The 26,174-nt window shown below is 36.7% G+C and overlaps 1 protein-coding gene across 4 annotated transcripts in view; it reads right to left on the bottom strand.

The window, feature by feature from the left end:
• unc5a (unc-5 netrin receptor A) overlaps window positions 1-26,174 on the bottom strand; it is a 241,245-nt gene that overhangs the window by 51,024 nt on the left and 164,047 nt on the right. For all 4 annotated transcript variants that reach the window (XM_065263955.2, XM_065263957.2, XM_065263956.2 and 1 more), the window contains one exon: window positions 11,243-11,407. In XM_065263955.2, coding sequence (XP_065120027.2) covers window positions 11,243-11,407 — 165 coding nt within the window. The remainder of the gene's footprint in view (window positions 1-11,242; window positions 11,408-26,174) is intronic.

The raw sequence follows: 26,174 nt of genomic DNA, 5'->3' as shown, positions 1-26,174 counted from the left end.
AATGCTGTTAACTAGTATTCCATTACAAATATCTCCAGAAATGGTTTAAAACAGCTTAAAGAGACATTTACAAACAGAAACCTTATTTTCCATCTGGTCTCTGATACATACCAAATTCTGTCAGATAGTTTCAGTGTTAAGTGCAGCATTTTTAATAAACAAAATGCCTTAAATGTGACTTATCTCACGCTAATAAGGTGTTTAAGTCAATTAGCTGGCATTGCATTCAATAGATGTGCAGATTCCCAGTTGTATCCTCCTTAAAACGCTTATAACATCTTTGCTTTAGTGAGGTGGTTTGCAGTTAGAAAGATGGGAGTGTTTGCTGCCAGCTTGCAACATCAGCATTCTGCAGCCGAGTTTACGACCGTGATTTTGAAAGACACTCACTTCCATAGAGAGAGAGAGAGAGCGAGAGAGAAAGAAAGAAAGAGAGAAAGGCAATGTGTGTGTGTGTGTTTCTGACATGAAGCAGATTTCCTTATGAACCCACATAATTTCATGAGCCCTGCTGCTCTACGTCATGCAGCTTTATGGCTGAGCACCCAGAGACAATCACACCCCAAATTATCCTAATCAATTGTGGCGGTGGGAAATGGGATTTGTGAAGGTTGTCTCTGCGGCGCACTGATTTTTCGGGTGGCAGAGGTGTCCGTGTTCGCAGCTGGGAAAGCCCTGGTGGCTTTTTATTGTGAAGAGAGACCGCAGAGGCGTATTCAAGCCTATTTAGATGCTCTGTGGAGTGACATCTACTGTATAAGCTAAAACGAAAGACTGACTAAGCTCCCGAAAACACATACATTTGCATCTCTGTATACACACAGTCGGAGCTATTTAAGAATGTATACAGTATGTGTGTGTACTTAAAACCTGAGTCTCTTGCTTCAGGTACAGTACATGTCTTCAAAAGTTAATTAAATCCGACAAAACCTTTTTGGGTGATTCTCGTGAAATTAGACTTATGAGGGGTCATGAAACATTTTGATAAAAAAGTAAATGCTATCAAAATAAGAAGCATACAGTTACAAACATCTCTTCACGTTCATGATTTCAAATGACATCATACAAACCAATTTTGTAGTTTTTTCCACATTTAAGGGAAAAATTGTCATTACCGCAACGTGTCCATGATTGGATTTGGGTTCTTTGACATGAAAATATTTAAAATTAAAAAATCTAAAAAATAAAAAGCTTCAGTGCATGTTATACTATTAACATTTACAGTAAAGAAACATGTGGTATTTGGTGATTATTGGCAAATGTAGATACAATAATAAGAAATATAAATGTGTCCAAGATCAATTTTCTCATCCTCCGCAACAATTTTCAATCATTGTTTAAGCCCTCAAGGAACTAACATTAAAAAAAAATGTAAGGGAAAAAATTGACTGTGATACTCAAGATGGCTACCAGGTAAGCAGTTCTTATTTTTTCTCTCCAGATAAAAGTAAAAATTTTGTTTGCATCATTACCGAAACATGAGTTTGTAAATGCATATATTTAATGTAATATCATGTTGCGGTAATGATAATTTTTGATAATGATAATCTAAAAAATTTACAAGATTCTATCGGAAATATTTTTAACTCCTCTAAAAATAATGGTTATAGTAAGTTCAGACCTTAATCTTATGTGTGTGTGTGTGTGTGTGTGTGTGTGTGTGTGTACCTGGTAATTATCACGTTGTGGGGACCAATTGTCCCCACAAAGATAGGAATACCAGTGTTTTTGTGACCTTGTGGGGACATTTTGATGTCCCCATGAGGAAACAAGCTTTTAAATCAAACAGAATGATGTTTATTGAAAATCTAAGGTACAAGAAAGGTTTTTGTGATGGTTGGGGTTAGGGAATGGGGCAGGTAAGGGGAATAGAATATACAGTTTGTATGGTATAAAATGCATTACGTCTATGGAATGTCCCCAAAAAACATGGAAACCAGAATGTGTGTGTGTGTGTGTGTGTGTGTGTGTGTGTGTTTGTGTGTGTGTGTGTGTGTGTGTGTGTGTGTGTGTGTGTGTGTGTAGACTTGAATCAGATTAGATGCTGATGTGAAAACAAGGCTGTAAGGGAACTGCAATCTGTTCAATATGTTGTACTGTTTTGTATTTGGATGTTGAACATTCAGGCCTTTTAAACCAGAGATATAAAACACATTTCCCCTTATACTACTAAAAAAGCAAAAAGTGAAAAGGTGTGTGATATCACTGCCATTTGTCATCTTCAAAAACAAATTTTAGATCGTCCTGAATCAAACTACTATATAAAACAATGGCTGAGCCAATGTTGCAGCTTAAAACTGTTATCTGCAACTTCTGGGTTAAAAATAAACAAAATCAGTTATTACGTATGTAAGTACTTGAGTACATTAAGTAGATAATCTGCCTTACATCGTCTGACAACCGTAAGCTTATAATGGCATTTATAATTCGTGTACACTATCCCATGTACGTTTTTGTGAGTAATGTCAATTTGACGTTTTTCAATCCAACCCACTTAAAAAAATATGTAACCCTGGACCACAAAACCAGTCAAAAGTAGCATGGGTATAGCCAAAATACATTGTATGGGTCAAAATTATATATTTTTTTTATTCCAAAATCATTATGTATTAAGTAAAAGTCATGTTCCCAGAAGATATTCTGTACATTTCCTACCGTAAATATATATCCAAAAATTATTTTATAATTAGTAGTACAAGTATGTGTTGCTAAGGACTTCATTTGGACAACTTTAAAGGCAATTTTCTCAATATTTAGATTTTTTTTAACCTTCAGATTGCAGATCTTTCAAATAGTTGTATCTCGACCATATTGGACCATCCTAACAATCCATACATCAATGAAAAGCTTATTTATTCAGCTTAAAAAATAAATCCTTTAAAAAAAATATTTTACCCTTGGTTTTGTTGTCCAGGGCTACATAAAGCAACATGCAATTATACGTATCAAACTAAGATGGCGATAAAGAGGCAAAAGTTACAGATTGCAGCATGGCAATTTTTTTTTAATAAAAATACATTTCTCTGGCCAAAAATATATTTTAAATATATGCTAAATACATTGTGTTTAAAGCAATGCTCAATAGAATATATTTTTGAATTTGGAAATATAATTAGTTTTAACTTTCATACATCAATATTTAAAAAATGTATTTCAAGAGCAAGCAAATTCAAATTTTTCCTTTATGGAAAAAATTATTATTTGCCAAAATATATTTAAAAAATATGCTAAATACAATTTAATTTGCTAAAGTATATTTGAAGTTGAAACTATATTTAATTTTTAAAACATGTTATGTTTACAAGTTCGTAACAAAGATTTTTTTAAATGCAACGTAAATATAGTTTCTTGAATTGAAATATATGGAGGGCTAAATATATTTCTAAATGCTTTAAAATGTATTTATTAAAAAAAATTGACAAACATATAACGGTGAAAAATACTGTAAACATAATCCATAATATATTTTCTGGCCATTTTTTTTGTATACTTAAAATATATATTTTTTGCCGTATGGGTAAACCAACAAATCATTGTTTTGACAGCGCTATCACACACACGTTCTGCATCTCTACAGACTAAAGTCTATTTTGATCCATCAAGTCTGGGTTAAATAAGTGGTTTCAACCTTTATTAGTTTGTACAAAGACGTGAAGAAAGTTTCACTCCCTGTGTCACACCTCACTGTCTCGGCTGACAAGCCTTCATTTGTTTGGTCTACACAAGAGTGAGATTGTCACAGGAAATGATCCAATTAGAATCATCCTCGAGTCTAAAATCACACAGACAATTAAAACACGGCTGTCAATTACCATTATACCAGCCTGCGTCACTCTAATGAAGCTGTGCTTTAATTGTTCATCACACTTTTAATCACCAGAGTGGCAATAAACACGCTCATCACTATCAGCCGAGATGTTACTTAAGACGATCTGCACTTTCTGGGACTGCAGGTGCCTGGTCCAGTTAATTTAATCTAAATATAACTCCATTACTTTGACGTGCCCTCAGAGTGACGTTAACATCGCTCAGGAGGCCCGCGGGTCATCGGGCGCGTGTCTTGGCGTGTGACTGATGACTCTGTCAATACGACACAATATTGTAAAAGCAGAAAGGTGGCCGCGCTCCAGGAAGTAGCGTTGCGTGAGGGTTTATTTCATGAGGGATGGTCAATAGTGAATGACTGAACGTATGCAAACACGAATCGCATCTGCGTTTGTATTGACTTTGCATTAAAAGTGTCTGGGGGAGATGACTTCATCATGCCTTAATGGGGCTCAAGATATAATAAACTGGCAGTTGTCGCACTGAGAAATGATGGAGACTGGATTTGCACAAACAAACATATGCGCTTCAGGTGACGTAAACAGCCTAGTTAACAGTAGTTAAAGCCTCCAGAAGGGTAGCAAACACTCTCCACTCAATAATGAAATGCAGCTTTGCAAAATTAAACACATCTGGATCAATTTCACCAGCAAAAAGATCTTATTTTATTTGCTATTCTCTCCAATAAAAATCCTACAATCCCGCTCTTTATCAGTGAAAATATGAATGCAGGCATAAATAAATTAAATTATTTATGAAAGTGATTGGATTTGGTACACTACTAGTTATTTTTTACTCAGCATTGGGTCAAAAAGGGACGAACTCAGCCCATTGGGTTGTTTCAACCAAAAATGCTGGGTTGTTTTTAACTCATTGCTGGGTCAAATATTTTTTTATTTAACCCAGCAAGTTGGGTTCTTCCCTTTTTGGCCAAAAGTAACCCAGCATTTTGATAATGTACATCGTGCTTCACTTACCACATAATAGGTACTATTTATAGAGTACATAAAAATACAGTGCATTAATTTTAGTACTATGGTATATGTCAAAGTATGAAGAATTTGATACACAGGCCTATTCAACAGCGCTATGCAAATAACAGCCTGATTGTTTCTTTGCTGCTGATACTGCTAATACATTTGTATTTCATAAAAAATACCATTTATCCTATATATTTCATCGGATGCATTTCACACACAACACACGTGCACACACACACACATACATATATACAGTATTGTGCAAAAGTCTTAGGCCACCATAACCAGCTTTGTTGTTTTAGCAAAGTTTTAATGTCCATCCATATTTATTTTTTTATCTACTTTATTAAGATACAAACAAAAAAATTTACAGTAAATATGTACAAAAATAATAATAATTACATTTTCAGGACTTAATGTCTTATTTTAGGCATCGTCTGTGTTAAGTGTGACCTCTGTTGGCCCTAAACACATCTTGAGCGTTTTAAGCAGAATGAAGTAAAAAGAATAATTTCTTTAAAATTAGAAATTAGGATTTAATTTTATTTAGGTTTAAGGGATCCTGCTGTTTCCTGCTATTGCTCAAATGAAAGAGGAGTTTACCCTAAAACTTGACACATCAGTTTACATTTTTATACAGTTTTTAATCCTATATACACATTTCCTGTATTTTCTGGTTGTATTTTATTAAAGAGACTGAGAAACAGTTATATATGATCACTTTAACATTGCAAAAACAACAAATCTAATAGTAGCATGGTGGCCTAAGACTTTTGCACAGTATCTGTATATATTTCAATGGTCCCTTTTAGTTTTTCTATATTTATTTAGATATTATATCTATTCTACCATTTATAGGTAGGTGTTTAAGTAAAATTATAATTATTTTTCATTTACTGAAAATTAAAATGGGGAAAACATGGTCAAAATAAAGAGAAAAAATATTTAAAGGTGCAGTGTGTACATTTTAGCGGCATCTAGTGGTGAGGTTGTGAATTATAACCAACAGTCCACTGCTCATCCCTCGCTTTTTAAACACATACAGAAGCTACAGTAGCCGCCACCGGACAACAAACATGTCATTGTCTGAGACAACTAAGTAAAAAAATGTATCCGTTAAGGGCTTCTGTAGAAACATAGCGGCCCAAAATGGTGACTTCCATGTAAGGGAACTCTCGATGTATGTAGATAAAAAGGTCTCATTCTAAGGTAATAAAAACATAACGGTGCATTATGAAAGGTCTTTATACACCCCTGATAATATAGTTTTGAATATTATTTTGCTGATTTTTTTTAAATTACACACTTCACCTTTAATACTGCAGAGAAAACCAGTTCAAATTCATTTCTCAAGAAAAAAACACTTATGTTTTTATATGCATTTTATTTTTTGGGGGGAGAAAACCCAAATTTTTGGTCGCATCTTTCATAGGTCTTGTCATGCTCTCAGTCTTTTACATTTGCTGTTGCTGGGCAACTTTATGTCACTCCTGTGGTTTGCTTTTGTTAAAGGGACAGTAAGTAGAAGCCTCCTTGGACCCGTTCAATGTAAGTAAAGAGAAGAAATTCTAAGCTACAAAGAAAAGTCAGATCACTGGCAGAGGTCATCTGACAGCAATGAGGACATATTTAGAAATAAAGACATTGATTTTGATTATTAAAACACTTATAAAAACACTGAAATGGTCACAATACATCTAGATATGATGATTAAAGTCAATTTGTATATATATAAATATTGTTGGATGTATTTTTTGTATTCTGTATTCACTGTAAAGCTACTTTTGCTATAATGCAAAATTCTGAAAAGCACTACAAAAATGAATTTAAATTGAATTAATACTATCACTGCACCACAGTAACACCACAGTAATTTTTCCCAATGTCCTCTCCTCTTCCCAAACCCCTCCACCCTACTTTGTTCTGACTTGTAATCTCTTTGGACTTATCAGAGCATCCCTAACTCTACTTCTTATCAGGTCCAACAGATGTATTGAAGACCCAATCACTGACACTGCCGATAGACCAGGTTCACATTCCCTGTGCCCTGCTCAATAACTGAAGAGACATCCATCACGCTTTAATTGACACAGTTAATCAGGTTTTATAATTGGATAGATTCGGCTTTATTCCACATGGCGGTATTCTGCCTCCACGTCTCTGTGCTTCTCGCTCTTTCTCGCAGGAGGAGGAGAAGCAGGTGATGTGCTTTTGCTATCAGATTCCCCAACTATTGCTCCTTTTTCCTGTAATCAACACAAAACAGATCGAGCTATGTTCCTGCACTTCCTGAGGCTGATGTAAGGTGTGTCCAAACACGAGTTTCTGAAGGTGTAACATAGCGAGTCTCCGAGCGTCTTCTGCAGTGTAACAGCGGGGAGTCTTAGCCTGTTCCGGAGGGATTAAACTTTACCTGTGGGTATAGTGAATCTCAGAAAGAGGTTGCTCTTCTTTCACTGTGGGATACAGGCTATAACCTACAATTCTCATATAAAGGCCGAAAGAAACAGGCTTGGACTTGTCTAGCACTGTGACATTTGTAGAAACAGCGGTGAGAATACGTGGACGATGCTATTAGGGTTCTCGCATAATGTGTGTGTTTGCACTCGTTTCTATAAAATGACAAAATGTGGCTTTGGCAACTGTTGCTGAGTACATGTATTACAGAAAGGTTTTTTATTGTTGCATTTGAGAAGATGCCCGATCAAAGATTTGGATTTACTCCGGGGGCCCCCGCTTCTACCTTCTACAGTATGCATTAAGGGGTCCTTGGCCATAAAAAAGGTTGAAGACCTCTTTTATGATCTTAAAAAAAAAAATTCAGCCTGAGATAAATCCATGGGACAATGCTTTATGGGAAAATATAAATACATTGTAAATAAATAACCATCACCATGGTAGGTAATGTTTAATTAACCCCTCAGCATAAAACACAAAGACTAGATTTGCACTTACAGGTTACAAATTATTGAATTAATTGCTAAATGGCAAAAACCATGGTGCTTTAAAATGTCTTAATTTACTCTATTGCACGAATTAACCTGATTATCGGTGCAGGCTGCATTAATTCAGCAACATGACTTCTTATTTATCATCACTTTTTACCCAGAAACACCTGGGTGCAATTTCACCAGTTGGCATCTTACCAGACTGTTAATTATCCCAACCACACGAATTGAGCATTGTGTGGTATTCACATTGTTTTAAAAAAAAGAAAAATACATGAAGACTTTTGCATTATGTATGCTGAAATATGGCGGTCAATTACTGTAGTCCCCGAAATATCTGCATGCTTAGCAGCTCTGCAGGCGTGTAAATCAAGCTGCAAGCATAAAGATTTTAGACAAAGAACTAAGACTCAATCGAGCAGCTGCCTTGGATTTTTGTGCTTTTAATCTTGAGAAAAGCATATGACTCGCGACAGGTGCACTGGGGTTAATCTTGCCTTGAATGACGAGGACACAAAATGCCACTTTCCTTTCAACGGGAGTTTCCTTTAGCAAATAATTAAAGAAGAAAATGAAAAACATTTCCTGACTAGCCGACGCAGGCCAGATTTTCTGCTCATTACTGTATAAAACAGGTCTTTTGTCTGGTGAGAGGCATCTGCTGAAAACAGATTGGGATAAGAATTCCTCTTCAGCCTGCGTTCCAATTTTAGGGATTTTTGCCGATTCAATGTGAGCTTTAAAGATTGTAGGAGGGTGCGTATAAATGAGACGTGGGAGATTAAGATCTTAAAGTACCTCTCTCACTTTATATATACTTTTATATTATACATTTGGTGTAAATAAGAAATTAAAACAATTAAAGTGACAATTCTTTTATGCTTTTACAGTTGAAATAAGAGATCAATGTTGCATTGTGCTCAGTGGCAGCCTGTGACTTATTTTTCGAGGGCACACAATGCAAAACTCGTCACAACATGTATGTAACACGTCATGCGTGTTGCTCATCATTTCAAAATAGGTGTTCGGCGCGTCGTGTAAACTTATATGCATCATGTGTCTTGTCAAAATAAGTGCCTGCTGCATATGCGTCGAAAGTGACGCTCGCGTTTGCCAGATACTCGCTTAATCTCACGTGTAATAAGAGTTTAGTGTTAAGTTTCTGTTGAGTATTTTGTGAACGTGAGCGTCTATCATAAACCCTTTCGATGCATCTGCAAGATGCACATGGTTCACATGATGCAACGAAGACATATTTTGAATTTGCTCCCCTCGAAAGAGAAGTCACCGGCCGTGTAAATTATTAAACACTTGTTAACAATACCTAATTTCATCTTTTTTAACAATAACATAAGTCACAAGTAGTCAAGCAACTTGAGTATGCATATACATTACCATTCAAAAGTTTTGAAACACTTAACTGAAATCTTTCTCACTATCTTAAAAATCTTTTAAATCTGAATTTGTGAAATTACTTTTGTGGATAAAATATAATTCACTAAAACTAAATTGTAATTAAAAACAGTGCAAAATAGATGTTAATTCCTTCAATACTGTTTCAAATGCATCTCTGGGTGAAAGCACAAGAAGCTTCTTGATAAAATAACAAGATTAAAATATTGCAAATTCTAGACAAACCATGACTACTTTAAAGATGCTAAAATATAATCATATTTCTGTTGCTTTTGCTCACATAATAATTTCCATAGTTACATTGTATAGTGTATCCGAATTAAGTTCCCAATCCCAAAACTTTGATCTAAGAGAATGCGAATGCACTTTGATGCCCATCTGCTTGGCCGGACCCCTGGCCGTGCAAATTTCCCGTGGCTGCCATCATAGCAGCTCCTGTGCTTTTAATTTGGGCAATATGGGCCAATTAATAACAAACTGACTACAGCACGACCTCCCGGTAAAGAGCTAGTGTATGTAAACATCTAATGCTAATAACTCGGCCTTGAGCTGGCAGCTTCCAAAATTCTGTGTTTATTTTTTTTTATTTTGTTGTTGATGGAAACATTTGTAATTTTAGCACGTAATATCTCAGAGCTGCAAATATGCTGGGGTGGTTTAAGGTCATACTATGATTAGACATGCCTCCATATGTGAAAAGAGCTAAAGATTTCAGAGCTGTGTATCGAATAAAAAACCCCTCGCTTCTCGACCTCTGATTCTGCACAGACTAATGGGAGTGTTTGCTCACTTTCTACCTTTCACTTTTTTTCTGTCTCTTTCTTTTTATATCAGTCATATGAAAATTAAAGAGGAAAGTGCATGAAGTGTGCTACTAAGTGAAGTCCCGGTATTTGATTGATTGATTTATTGGGAGTGAAATAAATTATTTATTGATAATGTTTATTGATAATAATTAATTAATTTTGATAACTTGATCATTCATTATTATCCAGAACTTGGAACATGTCAGGAAAATCTGGAAAAAGGCAATGCGGATTTTAGCAGACGCTTTTATCGAAACTGACAGTGCATTACAAGGTAAAAGCTGGGGCAGTACTCTTTAAAAATATCCTAATATGTACCATTTAAGTACAGATATTTATACATTTGGTACCAATAGGTACTTTTAAAGGTACTCATATAAACTTTTTAGATGCAAATCTGTACCTTTGATACCCAGTATTATCTAGAGACCATTTTTTCTGAAAGTCTATACAGTACAATTTTTTTATCAGCATGTGTTTTCCCTGGGTTCGACTTAATGACCTTTTTGCGTTGCTAATGCAATGTTGGTACTTCTCATTTGGCTTCATGCTTTCATAAATGCATTCATTTAGCATACAAACATTTTGCATGCATGCATAAAAACTTTGGAGCCTCCTAAAATAAATCTTTGATCTAGATGCTCCACTTCTCATAGGAAATCATGAAGAACCATCTTGCAATCTCACCGGCAGTAACACCTTAACACTATCTGCCCTCCAGCATTAGTTTAAACCAAAGTGGTTCTCACCACAACCGTTGATAAAAGCCATCAGAAACTCGGATATCAAAAACAATCACTGAAAGAACAGCAATAACATTACTGAGGAGATGCTGCTGTGGTGCCATGACAACAGATGCTGCAGAACCGAAAGGTTTAACATCATTAAAAGAACACAAAAACAACAGAAATGAGAAAAGGTTAAACGAGGAAATGGCTAGTGAAAGCAAACAGCAGTGTAACCTAAGGGACATCAAGACCTTGGACAGTTCGAGCTTCTCTGATCTAGATAAGTGACCTTCCTGCAAACACCACAGCGCAACAATACACAAAGCCTGTCTGTGACACTGAACAAAGCGTGTTAATGCTGTGCTCCACCGTGCTCCTCCCCAGTGGTTTGGGTTCGGGCCCTTCCCGGATTGTTAATGGGATCTGAACTGATGTTTCCTGAGTTTGATTCAGAGTCACAGTCCACTTAGTGATGTGATCGATAAAGGAAGTCTGTCTTTTGATCGATCGATTAATCAAGGGACAGAAGTAAAGGCACTTACTCTGTGGACACTGCTCGCTTGTGCAGTTTAGGGACTGTAGATCCAGACCCTGGCAGTCTTTTCCTCTGGTACCTGGTGTAGGTTGCGTACATTCCCGGCTCCTCCACATGGTGCAGTCCACTCCGCACGGCGACCACTTACTCCATTCACTCCAACCTCCATCCACTGAACACACACACATACACACAATGGAAGACGAATTAGCAATCAGTCACGTTACCTTAAAATGTCTGCGATTCATTTGTTGTTATTCTTGTAGCTGGCTAGAAATACGTTAACTTTTACTCAATCAGCTCGGCAAGATTGACTTTAAAATCTTATTCTTATCATCTTTGCTCAGAATTACAGGACAGATATAGTTGAGTATGAAACGTGCAATATAAATAAATTTGCCTTGCATATTGGTGTTACGTTAAAGGATTACTCCACTTTCATAAAAAATCCCAATAATTTACTCACCCTCATGTCATTTTTAGGAAAAAAGGTAATTTTTTTTAATAATACATTCCAGATTTTTTGTCCGTATAGTGGACTTTAGTTTACAGTTTCAATGCAGCTTCAATGGGCTCTAAACAATCCCAACCAAGGCATGAGTGTCTTATTTAGCGAAACGATCGTCATTTTTCACCAAAAAAGGTAACCACAACTTCTCGTCTTGCACTAGCCGTGTCATGCACCATGCAGCGCGACCTTGCATATTACGTGATCGCGTCAAAAGGTCATGTGCTACATATGTGAAATGCACATTTGCAGACCATTTTAAACAATAAACTGACACAAAGACATTAATTAGTATCATTCCACATACAACAACGTCAGGACGCTCCTCTTTCTCCACACCTGTAAACACTGGAGCGAAAATTTTGCATACGTCATGCGTGACCTTTCGACATGATTACGTAATACGTAAGGAAGTTGTGGTTAAAAAGTACTTTTTTTGTGAAAATGACCCTTATGCCTCGGTTGGGATCATTTAGAGCCATTTGAAGCTGCATTGAAACTGTTGAGGTCCACTTAAGTCCACTATATGGAGAAAAATCCTGGGATGTTTTCTCGACTAAACAAAGAAAGACATAAACATCTTTGATAATATCAAGGTAAGTAAATGATAAGATTTTTTTTATGAAAGTGGAATATTATGCATTTGTTCATAATTTGGTTTTACACGACCACTGACTGACTCTTACAATGTGCCTGGAAAACAAAAAAATATTATATTACTTTGTTTCCAACTTAATTTTCAATGTTTATTGGTATTCAAGTATGCAGTGGTTAGAAACAAAAGATGATTGAAATTGGTTTGCCAAATACCAGAAACATAGCAAGCTGACTTTGATGTCACAGCCAGAAATCATTTAAATTATGGATGCACCAATATATATCGGCCTATATATCGGGATAAGCGAATAAAAGCATCACACATCTGACTTAGTTTAAAAACAGCCAATGATCAAGGCAGATTATATACTGGCATCAGAACTCATAATGTATGAATATTTTTAATTGGGTCACAATGACAACAAATTGCATTATGTACAATCTGCACTTTTTTTTAGGATTTCACAACATCATAATTTGAAACAAGGAGTATCAGTAGACGACATTCAGAGTAATTGAATATTGGTATCGACTAGGGGTGGCACGGTTCACAAAACCCTCGGTTCGGTTCGTATCACGGTTCTATGGTCACGGTTCTCGGTTCAGTACGGTTCTTGTTGTTATTTTTCTTTAAATTTTTAACACTCCAGAAATGTATTATCTTATTAATGTATTAATTATCCATAATTTAGGATACAGTATTAAAAAAAAGTTATATCATGTAATCATGCACAAACTGAATTTGACTTTAAGCACATTATTGGGACCTTCTCTGAGGAAAGCCAGGTGAGATTTTGATAGAGCAAGAGGGAAGACATTGATGATTTCAACATGCTTTTCATATATTTGGCAAAAAAGAGAATGTGTATTGCCATCTACATGAACTTTATGTGCATTTTTAGCACACAAAGATAACTTGCATTTATTAAAATGCCAACTTCAGTGTAGCTCTTAGGTTTATCACTGAGAGGCTGCTTTAATACAGAGAGTATATGTGGACGAGAGAGAAACACAACGTTTACACCTGTAATATTTAAATCCGTCTCTTTTGTCCACTTTTGACCACTTCTGTCCTGATTACTTTGAGGGGCAATTTCTGAAATAAGATCGCGCAACTTTCACACGCTAGCAAAATGAAACTACGCGGAAATCAGCCGCTTTAATTTTATCAATGAAAGGCTAAAAATAGCGCTAAAGACGTAAAACAGTACCTCAGATTAGATAAATGGTCGGAGAGAAGGCGATCTCCTGTGGCTGTTCCAGCACATTCAACCCATAGACTGCAGTTCAATCTATTGTTTTATTTCCGCTGTCATCATAGGTAACATGAAATAAAAATATGTTTCCACACACCAAACTTATACGACGCTGGCGCATCCTCCAACTGCGGGCAGACTTCCTTTTCTCTCCCACTTGCCATTTCTATACGTAACATAACCCGCAGTACTTATACTCCAAACCAGTCACCTCTTCTTTCGCGCGAAAGGGAAACACGCTATCCGAGGTCACATACAGGGCATGAGACTACATTGCGCATGCCATGAACCGTTGAACCGTGCGGTACACACGCGCTCCGAACCGAGACAAGCGAACCGAACGGTTCGGATTTTTTTCATGGACCGTGCCACCCCTAGTATCGACACATAAACTTTGTATCGGTGCATCCTCAATTTCAAAACAAAATGAATAGCAATCTATTTTTACATATGATATCTGTAAATATAATATTATTTCAAGCAGGCAGAGAAAATAAAATGACTGCGAAGGGCAAAGGATAAAATACAGAGTTAAAGCTATAACAAGTTTAAGCGACCTTGCACTTCTGGGATTTCACAACATCATGAAACAAGGAGTAAAGAGCAAAACTATCATTATCGGCATATATGTTACTCTATGTAATCGAATATCGGTATCGGCACAGAAATGTTGTATTGGTGCATCTTCAATTTCAATACATAATGAATAAAATGAACAGCAATCTATTCCCACATATGATTTCTGCAAATAATTTTTTTTAAGCAGACAGGGAAAATAAAATGACTATGTAGGCAAAGGAAAAATACAAAGAATTGCAGGTTAAAGCGACCTTTACTGCATGTTTACGAATACCACACAACTACACAGTGCATTAAATCTTCAAAAAGAAAAACTTTTAAAAGATAATAATTTATTTTTTTCATAATGTATTTTCTTTTAAAAAACAGCAGAGAGTATATGCTCATAAAAACAAGAGGACAAAAACCAAATGAAAATGTTGGAAGTCTGTCTCACAACACTCCAATTTTCTATTTCCTCCCAAGTCATTGAAGGAGTATGCCATTTTCACTTTTTCTCTTTTATTCGTCAGTTCGGACCAGAGGGTGTTTAGGAAGTCTCATTCAGACTGACGCTGTGCCAGGTTGAGGAAGGTTACTACAGGGCTAATGTGAGCGGCTCTGGTAATGAGATCTCTGGGGACGCTTAGCCATGGCCCTCACAGGACAGAGAGCAGGAGGTGAATTATGGTACTTGGATATAAACTTAATGATGACTCCATTGGACAGACTCAGGATCAGTCATGGTAGACTGCTCATTAACCTCTGCCTATGAAGCATATTTGCTACTGTAGATTTAACCTGGCCCTGGAAATACTGTGAGGTCAGCATAGAAAAACAAACAGCAAACTAATAAACTTGCAAAAAATGAAAGGTTATACACAATGACAATACTTGTATTTAAATATGCACAGGGAGATTATTATGCAGCACAGTACTAATTTCAATTCAATTCAATTCAATTTTATTTATATAGCGCTTTTCACAATTTGGTAATTGTATCAAAGCAGCTTTACATAATAGATGTAGTGAAAAGCACAGAAAATCGACAGATAGCATAACATAATACACGATAGCACAAGCAGCTAAATTTGCTGCGGCTATAAATCAACATTATAAGCAAACGTATTACTAATGTAATGTATAGAAGTTAAGCCCAAAAAGGCTGCCTCCCCGGGTTGAAAAACCCCCTAGGAGAAAAAAAACCCCAGTAAAAAAAAGTCCTAGGAGGAAAAAACCCTTGGGAGATATATATATATATATACACATTGAAACGGAAGGAGATTAAGCGGAGATTAAGCGGGTTCTGCCGGTGGTCTTTGGTCAGGCATCAGCTGGATTCTATTCTAATAAGAGAATGTGTGAAAGAAATGCTGACAAAGCTTTTGATCAAACGTTTGGAGAGTGCCAAAGCATTTAAATAATCGTCCTTGTTTGCCATTGAGTGAGCGGGGAGATATCATCACACAAGCCTGGCTCAACTTTGAATTAATGTCTAATGAATGCATAACAATATGAATCGTGTTCCTGTCTCTGATTCATCCAATGAATTTGAAAAGGCGGGTGATAAAAGATCAACAGCTCAGAGATGAAGACTTTTCTTGTCTTGGAAAACTGTACAAAGCGATGGAGAAAACGTCTCTTGACTTGCACATATTTGAAAAGAAAGCTAATGATGAACGTAAAGAGATTTAACAAAATGTCAGCATGAAACGACGTTCGCAAGCCAATTCACATCATTAATGTGACATTTCTAGAAATGCAACAAAAAATATAGGGTGGGGGATGAAATGTGTGAAGTGTGGGCGTTTCATATCAGTATGGGGTCCTGAATCAAGTTTTTCAGTCAAATGTGCTTTTATGAAACTTCGATGATGATAATTGAATTAATGTTAACTACTTATTGTTAGCCCAAAATGTTAAATGCTTCCTTATGTATGTTGCTTTGGAAAACAAGTCTGCTTAACAAATAAACATGTACAAATGTAACCAGGATTACTGTGTTAACTTTTGTCCAGTTATTGCAGTTTAATAAACGTCTGAACATTTATCTGTATATTGTTTTGTACATTGTGGATTATTATGTATATTAGGTATGCATCGATGTATCTGCCTACAGTATATTCGGTTTCGCAAAAGCAATTTTGCTCTGCACTTAGGATTTTATGACATAACATTTTATGACAAGGAGTAAAAAGCAAAACTATTGGTATCGGTAGACGTCTAAGTAATCGAAAATCAGCATCGACACAAAATCTTTGAATCGGTGCATCCCTAATGTACAGTGGCAAGAAAAAGTATGGAATTTCATATCTTCTGAACAAATTTGTCATAAAATGTAATCTGATCTTCATCTAAGGGTATTGACAAGCATAATGTGTCAAAAAATAAAAAAAATACTGATCTTTCATGTCGAGAACAACCAAAAACCTCATAGTGCAAAAAGTATGTGAACCCTCGAGTTAATGACCTCAAAAAAGCTAATTGGAGTCAGGTTTTAACACACCTGGAGTCTCTTAAGATAATACATTTGGAGGTGTGAACTACAGCTACTTTGACTGTTAAAACCCTTAAACTTTTGAAGTTTGCTCTGCACAAGAAGAACACGCTTATGTGAGGCATGCCGAGCCAAAAAGAGCTTTGAAAGAAGCTATGATCAATAATTGTTGCTTTACATAAAGCTGGAAAGGGTTACAAAGTTATTTCAAAGACTTTAGAAATTCACCAGTCCACAGTTAGGTAAACAATCTACAAATGGGGACGCTTTGGGACTGTGCTACTCTACCAAGAAGTGGGCGCCCAGTCAAAATGACACCAAGAGCACAATGGAGACTCATTAATGAGGTAAAGAAACAACTCCGAATGACAGACAAAGATTTAAAGGCATCATTGAAACTAGAGGTCGACCGATTTATCGGCCGGCCGATTAATTGGCCGATTTTTGGCATATTTTAAAAAATCGGCTTTGGCCGATTTTGCTGCAAAATTAGGCCGATTAATAGGCAGGCGCATCTGCGGGCACCTAAGCGCTGTTGTAGAGCTCGTGACGCTGCCTGCCTCTTGCTGCAAGCAGCTCGCTCCCGTCTCGTGTGTGTGCAGCCATGCCTCGTTCACAAACAGCTTTACTAAATGATGGGGATCGCGCGAATTAAGCAGCCAGTACAACAGCGCGACGGGGTTATGTCTCGCGGTGCACTGTCCGTGCAAAGATTAGGCTCATTTCATGTGATTAATGAGTGATGATGAGTTTTGTTTGCGTGACAGAGAAAGAAGAGCCGCGCCCGCACGCTTTCTGTCTCCCTGCTTTTATTACTCAAAACAAAACTGACCCGATGGCGAAAGGTCGGAAGACCAAATCATATCCACCGAGGAAATGTTTTTCGTGTTGTTACAGTAACACTTTGTTTACAGTTTTGCGCTGTTCAGCCTGGATTAGAACACAGCGCGTCCGATTCGCGAACTGACTCCTTTGAACGGATTCGTTTGAATGAACGGTTGAAACAACAGATCTGTCCCAACACTAAAGTCACAAGACGTCACTGTCAGCACAATCAGTCACTTATAGCGTCTCAGAAATGAGAATGTAAATGTGTTTAAAAAGATTTGCCCTAAATAACAGTCTCAACTAAAAACCATAGACATTTACTATGTTAACTTTATGATGAATAAATATTTTATCAAAGCAATAAAAGCAATGGTAAAAAACTGATCAAAGATGATGACGGCAGAGTGTCAGGTAATAATCTGTGTCTGATAAATGCATGGTGCAGAGGAGGTTGTAAAACTTCAGAAAGACCAGTCATATATTTTTAAATACTTTGACTTAAATAGTGACATTTTTGCATTTAAAATATCTGCTAATAATGATGAGAACATTTTGATTATTATGTACATATAGAAAATCGGCCAAACATATCGGCCATCGGCTGCCCTGATTTCTAAAAAATCGGCATCGGCATCGGCCAGAGAAAAAGCATATCGGTCGACCTCTAATTGAAACTTGCTAACATCTCTGTACGTGAGTCTGCAATACGTTTGATAGGACACCACGAATGAAGCCACTTCTTACTAAAAACAACATTGTTGCACACCTAAAGTTTGCAAAAGAGCACATTGACACTCCACAGTGGTATTGGCAAAATGTTTTGTGGACTGATGAAACTAAGATTGAACTATTTGGAAAAAACAAACAGCTATACATCTGGCATAGAAAAGGAAAGATAAATTGAAAAGTATGGGGGGACAACCAGTTACTAATTCCAAGGGTTCACTTACTTTTCCCCTGTTATTTTAAATGTTGAATGAGGGTGTTCAATAATGACATGAAAGATCAGATTTTTTGTGTTATTATTTTTAAACACATTGAGGCAGTTTCCCAGACAGGGATTAGACTAGTCCTAGACTAAAATAAATGTAAGAGCTGTCCAAACTTAAAACTACTTTCACTGACATATCTTAAAAAACACCTGTGCCCTTTGTTTTGCCTCAAAATGCACACAAGTAATGTTTTTAGTAAGGCATGTTTATTAAAACTATATATTTCCTAATTAAACTAAGGCCTAGTCCTGGTTTAAGATAATCCCTGTCCGGGAAACCACCCCATTATGTTTGTCAATACCCTTGACTTAGATCATTTTATGACACATTTATTTAGAAAATCATGAAATTCCTAAAGGTTCACATTCTTTATCTTGCCACTACATATATGCAAATTTTGTTGTGTAAATATGTTTGCAGAATATGTAAATATCTCATGTGTCTATTGTAATATTGGCTGTGTCCGAAAACTCTAAATTGCTGCTTTCCAAAGCAGGAAGACATCAACTCATGTCCGAATTCAATTTTAGATTTACTTCCTGATTCCTGAGATCTTGTCTCAGAATTCTATGCGTGTGCGTTCATCGGGAATGTGATTGGTCGAGCCTGGTCGAGTTCGAAAAAATTAAATGTTGGCTGGAGCACAAATTTAGTGTAAATAAATGTATATTTTCACTTTTTACACATTTTAATTGCATTTCTAGCGAGAAATTATTATTGTAGTTTACAAATATGTGATTAGTTATCACAAAGGCGCTCTCTGTTTATATTTCAAACACGCTGCCTATGAAGTGTGTCCGAAAGCGTTTCTCTTAGCTGCCTAAGTTTTTGGACGCAGCCAGTGTCTCACTACTGTTATTATCGCTATGATATTGCTATTGATTGTATCTGCACATGAAATTTTCATTTGAAAGAAAAACAAAAAAAAAACATTTTCCCCTTGTAAAAACATGAACTTAATCAAATGCAAAAAGCCTAGTGATATAACTAAATTGGGTCAATTCATGTTGATTTAGAAGCAGCCAAATAAAAACAAATAAAGAAAGTGAGGCAGAAAAACAGCTCATTTCCCTTTCATGAAGCAGCAAGTGTCTCAAATGTGTTTAAAACGCATGCACTAATATGAAACCAAAGGGTGTTTCATTCAAAGGCAGATAAGTCATTGTCTTTTTAGGCTTCCTACAATTATAATAAATTCTCAAATTTCACATCGTTCTGCTTCTAGGTGTGAAAAGGTGTCTGTGTGTGTGTTAATGTTTCTGTGTAGGGTGCCTATAACACAATAACGCAGTGGCAGGTCTATTTGGACGTCTTGTCCGTGGCACTAAAGAGCGTCCGACTGCTTTTACGCAAACCGCAGGAAGCCACATTTCCGCTTGCCGCTGCTCAAAATCACAGTGACTGATGCTGGACACCTCCAGCTGCCTTGTCCTTGAGCCGGTAGGAGGACCGGGAGAAACAGGCACACAATTACCTTTCAGAGCAGCGGGGACGAGACAGAGTCAACACTCACATCTGTAATCTCACCGAGACCTAAACGTTCAGTGTTCGATAGAACTGAGACAACAAGATTACAGGTGACCCGTGGCCCTGAGCCATAGAGGGCGGGGCCAGACCGTCTGATGTCACTGCAGTCTGCTGCTTTGTCAAATGTGTAAAAACACAACTTTTTGTTAATTCAGATACACATAAAATATTGTAAAGTTACTATTTTGGTTGAGAAATATTAAAGCAGAATGCACTAGGCCTTTATGTGAAGCTTTTATTTTGCTTGTATGATGATCTCATACCTTTTTTTACTTAATAAAGTTCCAAAAAACATTACATTTACACATTTGACAGATGCTTTTATGCAAAGTAAATTGCAGTGCATTACAAGGTATACATTTGGGTTAAGGTTGTGCCAATACTAGTTAACATGAATTGATTGATCACAACCCATTCTGTCTTTGTAAATGTGACCTTTCTAAGTTAAGAAGAATAGTCAGTTTGAGGCAAATTGTTGGAGGGAAGCAGTTGAACAACAGGGATTGGTGATGAAAGACTGAAAAAAAAATTGCTACTTCAGTCAATCAAAAGTTGTTATTGTAGAGGGTATTCTAAAACAGTTTTACACAATGGCAAGACTTTGACACAATTTTGTCAAAAATGTTCTGGATTAACATCTACATGAAACCACACAGTACTCTCTAAAAATGGCTGTTTTAACCAAATTCTTGGTTAAAATTACCCAATGATTGGTTAAAAATAATGCAACGCTGGGTTAAAAAATTACCCAATGTTGTTAAAATGACCCAGTGCTGTTAAAAATTACCCAATGCTTGGTTATAAATCACCCAATGATTGATTAAAAATTACCCAAATGTTGGGTTAAAAATGTAAAAATGCTGGGTTAAAAATGTAAAATTACCCAAATGCTGGGTTAAAAATTACCAAAATGCTGGGTTAAAAATTATAAAAAATGCTGGGTTAAAAATCACCCAATGCTGGGTTAAAAATCACCCAATGCTGGGTTAAAAATCACCTAATAATGGGTTAAAAATCACCCAATGCTTGGTTAAAAACTGACCAAATGCTTGGTTAAATCTACTCAAATGCCGGGTTAAAAATTAACCAAATGCTGGGTTAAAAATTACCAAAATGTTGGGTTAAAAATGTAAAAATGCTGGGTTAAAAATGTAAAATTACCCAAATGCTGGGTTAAAAATTACCAAAATGCTGGGTTAAAAATTATAAAAAATGCTGGGTTAAAAATCACCCAATGCTGGGTTAAAAATCACCCAATAATGGGTTAAAAATCACCCAATGCTTGGTTAAAAACTGACCAAATGCTTGGTTAAATCTACTCAAATGCCGGGTTAAAAATTAACTAATGCCGGGTTAAAGATTACCCAATGCTTGGTTAAAAATGACCCAATGCTGGGTTAAACATTACCCAAATGCTGGGTTAAAAATTACCCATATGCCGGGTTAAAAATTAACCAATGCTGGGTTAAAGATTACCCAATGCTTGGTTAAAAATTACCCAATGATGGGTTAAAAATGACCCAAATGCTGGGTTAAAAATGACCCAAATGCTGGGTTAAAAATTACCCAAATGCTGGGTTAAAAATTACCCAAATGCTGGGTAAAAATTACCCCAAATTACTTAATTTGAACCCAGTGGTATGTTCCGGTATAACCCAGTCATTTTTAAAGGGTAGTAACAAAGCTTCACAGTGGATTTAAAACAGAAAGCTTGGTAAAAGCAGAAGAAACCAAGAGAAAAGACCAACCAATGACACTAACGGATAAAAACACAGAAAAGGTTTCGTATTCCAAAATCATATTCATATTAATAGAGGAACATTTTATCTGTTAAAAAACTTCAAGGGGGCTGAGAGATAAAAGATAAAATTCTGCAAAACAGGGAAGGAAAAACATTTAACGGGAGTGAAGGCATACTGCAGAGTAAGCTGGGAAGCTGTTTGCTTACCATCAGTTAAGGCACTGGTGGGGTTCTGCACTTTACGTGTCCTTCTAATGATAATTCAGCCACCAACGGTGGTACAGAAACAAAGGAAAGATATTTTGTGATGTCAACTTTTGTTGTGTTTTACTTTTGTAAAATTTAATATTCAACACAGTTGGCGCTCCAAATGCTCTGAGCTTTAAAGCATTTCAAAGTCTAAAAGATTGCAATTCACAACAGGTGCTGCTCACTTAAGAGGCCATTAAAGCTTTGCACAAGCAGGTAAGGAGTTTGTGTGAGGGTCTTTGTGCTTGCGTGTCATGTGACGTCTCTTGACGTGTCGGGTTAGGCACGCAGCAGCCTCTTCACTATGCTAAAGGTTTAAATAGTCGATGATTCAACAAGAGCAGGTACAAGAGACTCATCAGGGTCAATTAGTCCTTTAAAACCCACTTATTACATTAGACTCTTCACAGCTCAACTCATCCAGCTGATTGGCCAATTGTGTTGGGTTACTGGTTTGTTCCTTTACAAATGATTTGAAGGGAGAATAAAAGACCATACTATTGATTCTTATTTTTACTGTAATATGTGTTCATGACAGAAGGAAAGAATGCAGATAAAGAATGAGTCATTGTACGATACAAAAAAGACCTTGAGAATTGCATACAGGATAGCATTGCCTTACAAATATTACTCCAATGATTTGTATTAGAAAATAACCCCTTAAATTGCATTTCCTAGAAATACTAAGGCTAAAAAAAGCATAAAAGCAGATTTCTAGATATTCCATTTATTTTCTCCAGAATAAAAGAAACTGATATTTAGCGATAACGTGTATCCTTTACAACACAGACCTACATGAGCTCCGAGAGTTCAATATATGAGCGATGACATGCTTCTTTAGAAACACAAGATAGCATGGTACTGCAAAAATGAATACTTAGTATGTTTGTCTTGTTTTCAAGTAAAAATATCTAAAATTCTTAAAAAACGACACTTGAGATGCAAAATTACCTAAGATAATTACCCAAGTCTTGCTTTCTAACAAAATATCAAGGTCAAGTTAGATAAAAGCTGTGTTAAGAAATACAAAACAACAGTGGTTGTAGCTTAATTCAAAAAATGTTTTTTACTCCACAGGCAGATATTTTTTTCTTGTTTATCTTATCTTTATATTTTTACTAGAAAACCCAAATTCCCCCTAAATTTGAGCATATCAGCCCAAAACTCTCAAAACTTACTGTATAAGGCATTAAAATAAAGGTGCTTCAAAATGCCATAGAAGAACCATTTGGTTCCATATGGTTTTATAAAGAACCTTTAACATCCAAAAAAAACATGTTTATGTTTCACAAAAGGTTCTTCATATTATAACAATGCTTAAAAGAAATGGTTCCTTCAAGGACCTTTGAGAGAATGGTTCTTTGTGGAAACAAAAGTGGTTCTATGTCATTGCTGTGAAGAACCTTTTCAGCACCTTTATTTTGAAGAGTATACGCATCTTTAAAAGTAAGGCAGAAAATAAGTAACAATCAAATCTCAAAAAACACAAGTGCTACAAAAGGTTCTTCACAGCAACACCACACACTCATAAAAGTAAAGAGCTTGTATGGGCTAAATGGTTCTATAAAGGATCTTTAAAGGTGCCAAAGAATGCATTGACATCTGTTAAATTGTTCTTTAATATCTACATAGAGGGTTTGTTGCTTTATTAAGGGCAAAAATGATCCAGAGAGAGTTTTACATGTCCATTTACAAACCTAGGATTTGCATTTAGAATGAAATGGTCTATTATTACCTTATTTGGAAGGGTCATGAATAATAATGTTGAGCCCTGCTCTGATTGGCTGTACCTCAGAGCAGCTCCATCAGTAGCTCAGTGTGTGTGTAAACATATCTTATTCCTCAAAATCTGTATCTTCATCTGATACAGACTCAAACAATCAATTGTTTGGAGATTGTTAACGGACGTTTCTGAGTGGTAACTTTGTGTTTTTTCAGTATGGACCTGCAAAACGTAACCTTAACATCAATAGTAAAACTTCAGCCTAAATGCTAGCATATAGCATTAACTAGCATATAGCGCTAACTCTGCAGTAACAACTTTGTTTTTAGCATTGTAACAACATTGTAATTTAATGTTGGGCGTACATCTGAACTGTAATGTCACAGTTGGTGTTATGTTGAAATTGGTCTTTTGCATGCACGAGGTTTACATAAGAAGGAGGAAACAATCGTGTTTGAGGCTCATGATATGTCATTACCATGTACACAACTCTTTTGATTCAGCTATGCCTAGGTAAAGATGTTCAAAAAGTTATTTGTGGTGAAAAAGGTTCTTTAGATTATAAAATGGTTCTTTAAGGAACCAAACATGGTTCTTCTTTGGCATTATGTAGTGCTAGGGTTGCCAACCGTTCCGTATAATATGGAATCGTCCCGTATTTGACACATAAAATTCTTGTTCCGTATTGAACTGATACGGAACGCAGTTTGTTCCGTATTTTATGAAAATTAATTCAGTGCAAATACATGACAGACACATAGCTTATAATGTCAGCCATGAACGAAGACCGCGTCATTTGTATAAGAAAACCCTGACGGTGCGGTAATTTCTCCCTCTGTTTGTCTATGATCTGCGTAGCGTTGCAGCCCCATCAGGGAATGCCCATTGGTCGTTTCAGTCATTGTGATGTCACGTATCATAGCAACGATGACGACAAGTGACAACAGCGGGAAATGTAAAAATGACTGCATCCGAGCAGCCGGCGAAAAAGAAACGAGCACAAAAATATAGAATTGAATGGGAAAATGACTACCCGTGGCTGGAATGCATGAGGGACAATGAATACAAGGCCAATTGTACCATATGCCGTCGCGTTTTTTCTGTTTGTCACGGCGGAGTGTGTGATATAAAGCAGCACGCATTAGGAGATAATCACAAGAGGAGCGAGAGGCTGCGGGCACAGGATGGAGGAATGTTAAGGTTCATTGTCCGTCAGTCGTCTCCTGAGGCTCATATGGTATGTAATTATGTGGATTTTTAAAACTCAAATATAGTTGATAAGAAAGTGATTATATTAAAAGTGATAGTACAGATTTAGCCTAACAATCCACATATATATCTCTCCAGTGCTCTCCCTCTGTTCCTGTGTCCCGCTCCCTCCCGTCTCATAATGTGTCAATCATTTCTGATGGGTTTCTTATTAAATAATTATGGAGTTAGATAGCTCAAGGTTTAAAAAGGGGTGGGGTCTTTGAAGAGGGCGTATTATAAACTTAAATTGAAACCATGGTTCATTGTTGGCAAAATGATCATGATAGCCTTTATATTTCACATTTATGTGGTTCAGTCTTGTATACTTAGGCCCTAAATATTTATTTAATAGCAAAGTATGCCTAAGAAGTTGTATAAAATATATTTATCTAAATTTATTAATTAGTTTCCACTATTTTCACCAGAAGTCTTCATTTCAGGGGTTATTTTTTTGTAAAATTATCTTCTGTGGGGGCATGTCACCGGACCCGGGCAACCCCCCCCAACCCCCCCCCCCCCGTTCCTTATTTCCATTTCAGAAAGGTGGCAACCCTATGTAGTGCATAAGAGTGCATACTGTAGCACATCTAAGAAAAACTGATTTACAAAGTGAAAACCAAAGTCTATACATTTCTACATTATAAGCATTTCTACCTAAAGGTATTAAAGAGATCTGTGGTGGTGAAGAAGAAATAAGAAAAATTTGAATGGATCTCTGTATAATTCAGCTTCATTGAGATGTGCTGCGTGTTACACGAGACTCTCGTCGGGTCCTTTAAAGTCACCCTGTCCTGAGGATCAGTGGAGCCGCGACGACGGACTACGCTCATACGGCGAGTCGTTTATCAAAGCCCGGCTGTTTCTCTTTCTGTGTACTGCTGTCTGACTGTGCTCTGGGAACACGACGCCTCTACCTGCAGCTAGTCAGTAAATGATGATTTATACCTCCTGCAGTCAGGAGTCACGTTTTGATAAATCGGGATGAAGTCTCAGATGTAATTTTTAGGGCCTGCAGTTGTTCGCGTGTGTCTTTCTGTGGTGATAAATGGAACGGGATGGTCACTCTCTCTCTTTCTCTCCCTGACAGGATTTGGGGGTCCTCCGGTGAGCACAGCAAAGCAGGCAGGTGCTCGTTTTTGATTAGAAACACAACTATGTCATATGTGGCCAGGACACTGCGGCTCCCTCGCTGTGACCCATGGCAGGATTAAT

Source organism: Paramisgurnus dabryanus, chromosome 16 (assembly GCF_030506205.2).
Source record: "Paramisgurnus dabryanus chromosome 16, PD_genome_1.1, whole genome shotgun sequence".
NCBI lineage: Eukaryota > Metazoa > Chordata > Actinopteri > Cypriniformes > Cobitidae > Paramisgurnus > Paramisgurnus dabryanus.
This window is presented reverse-complemented; position numbering and strand designations above follow the sequence as displayed.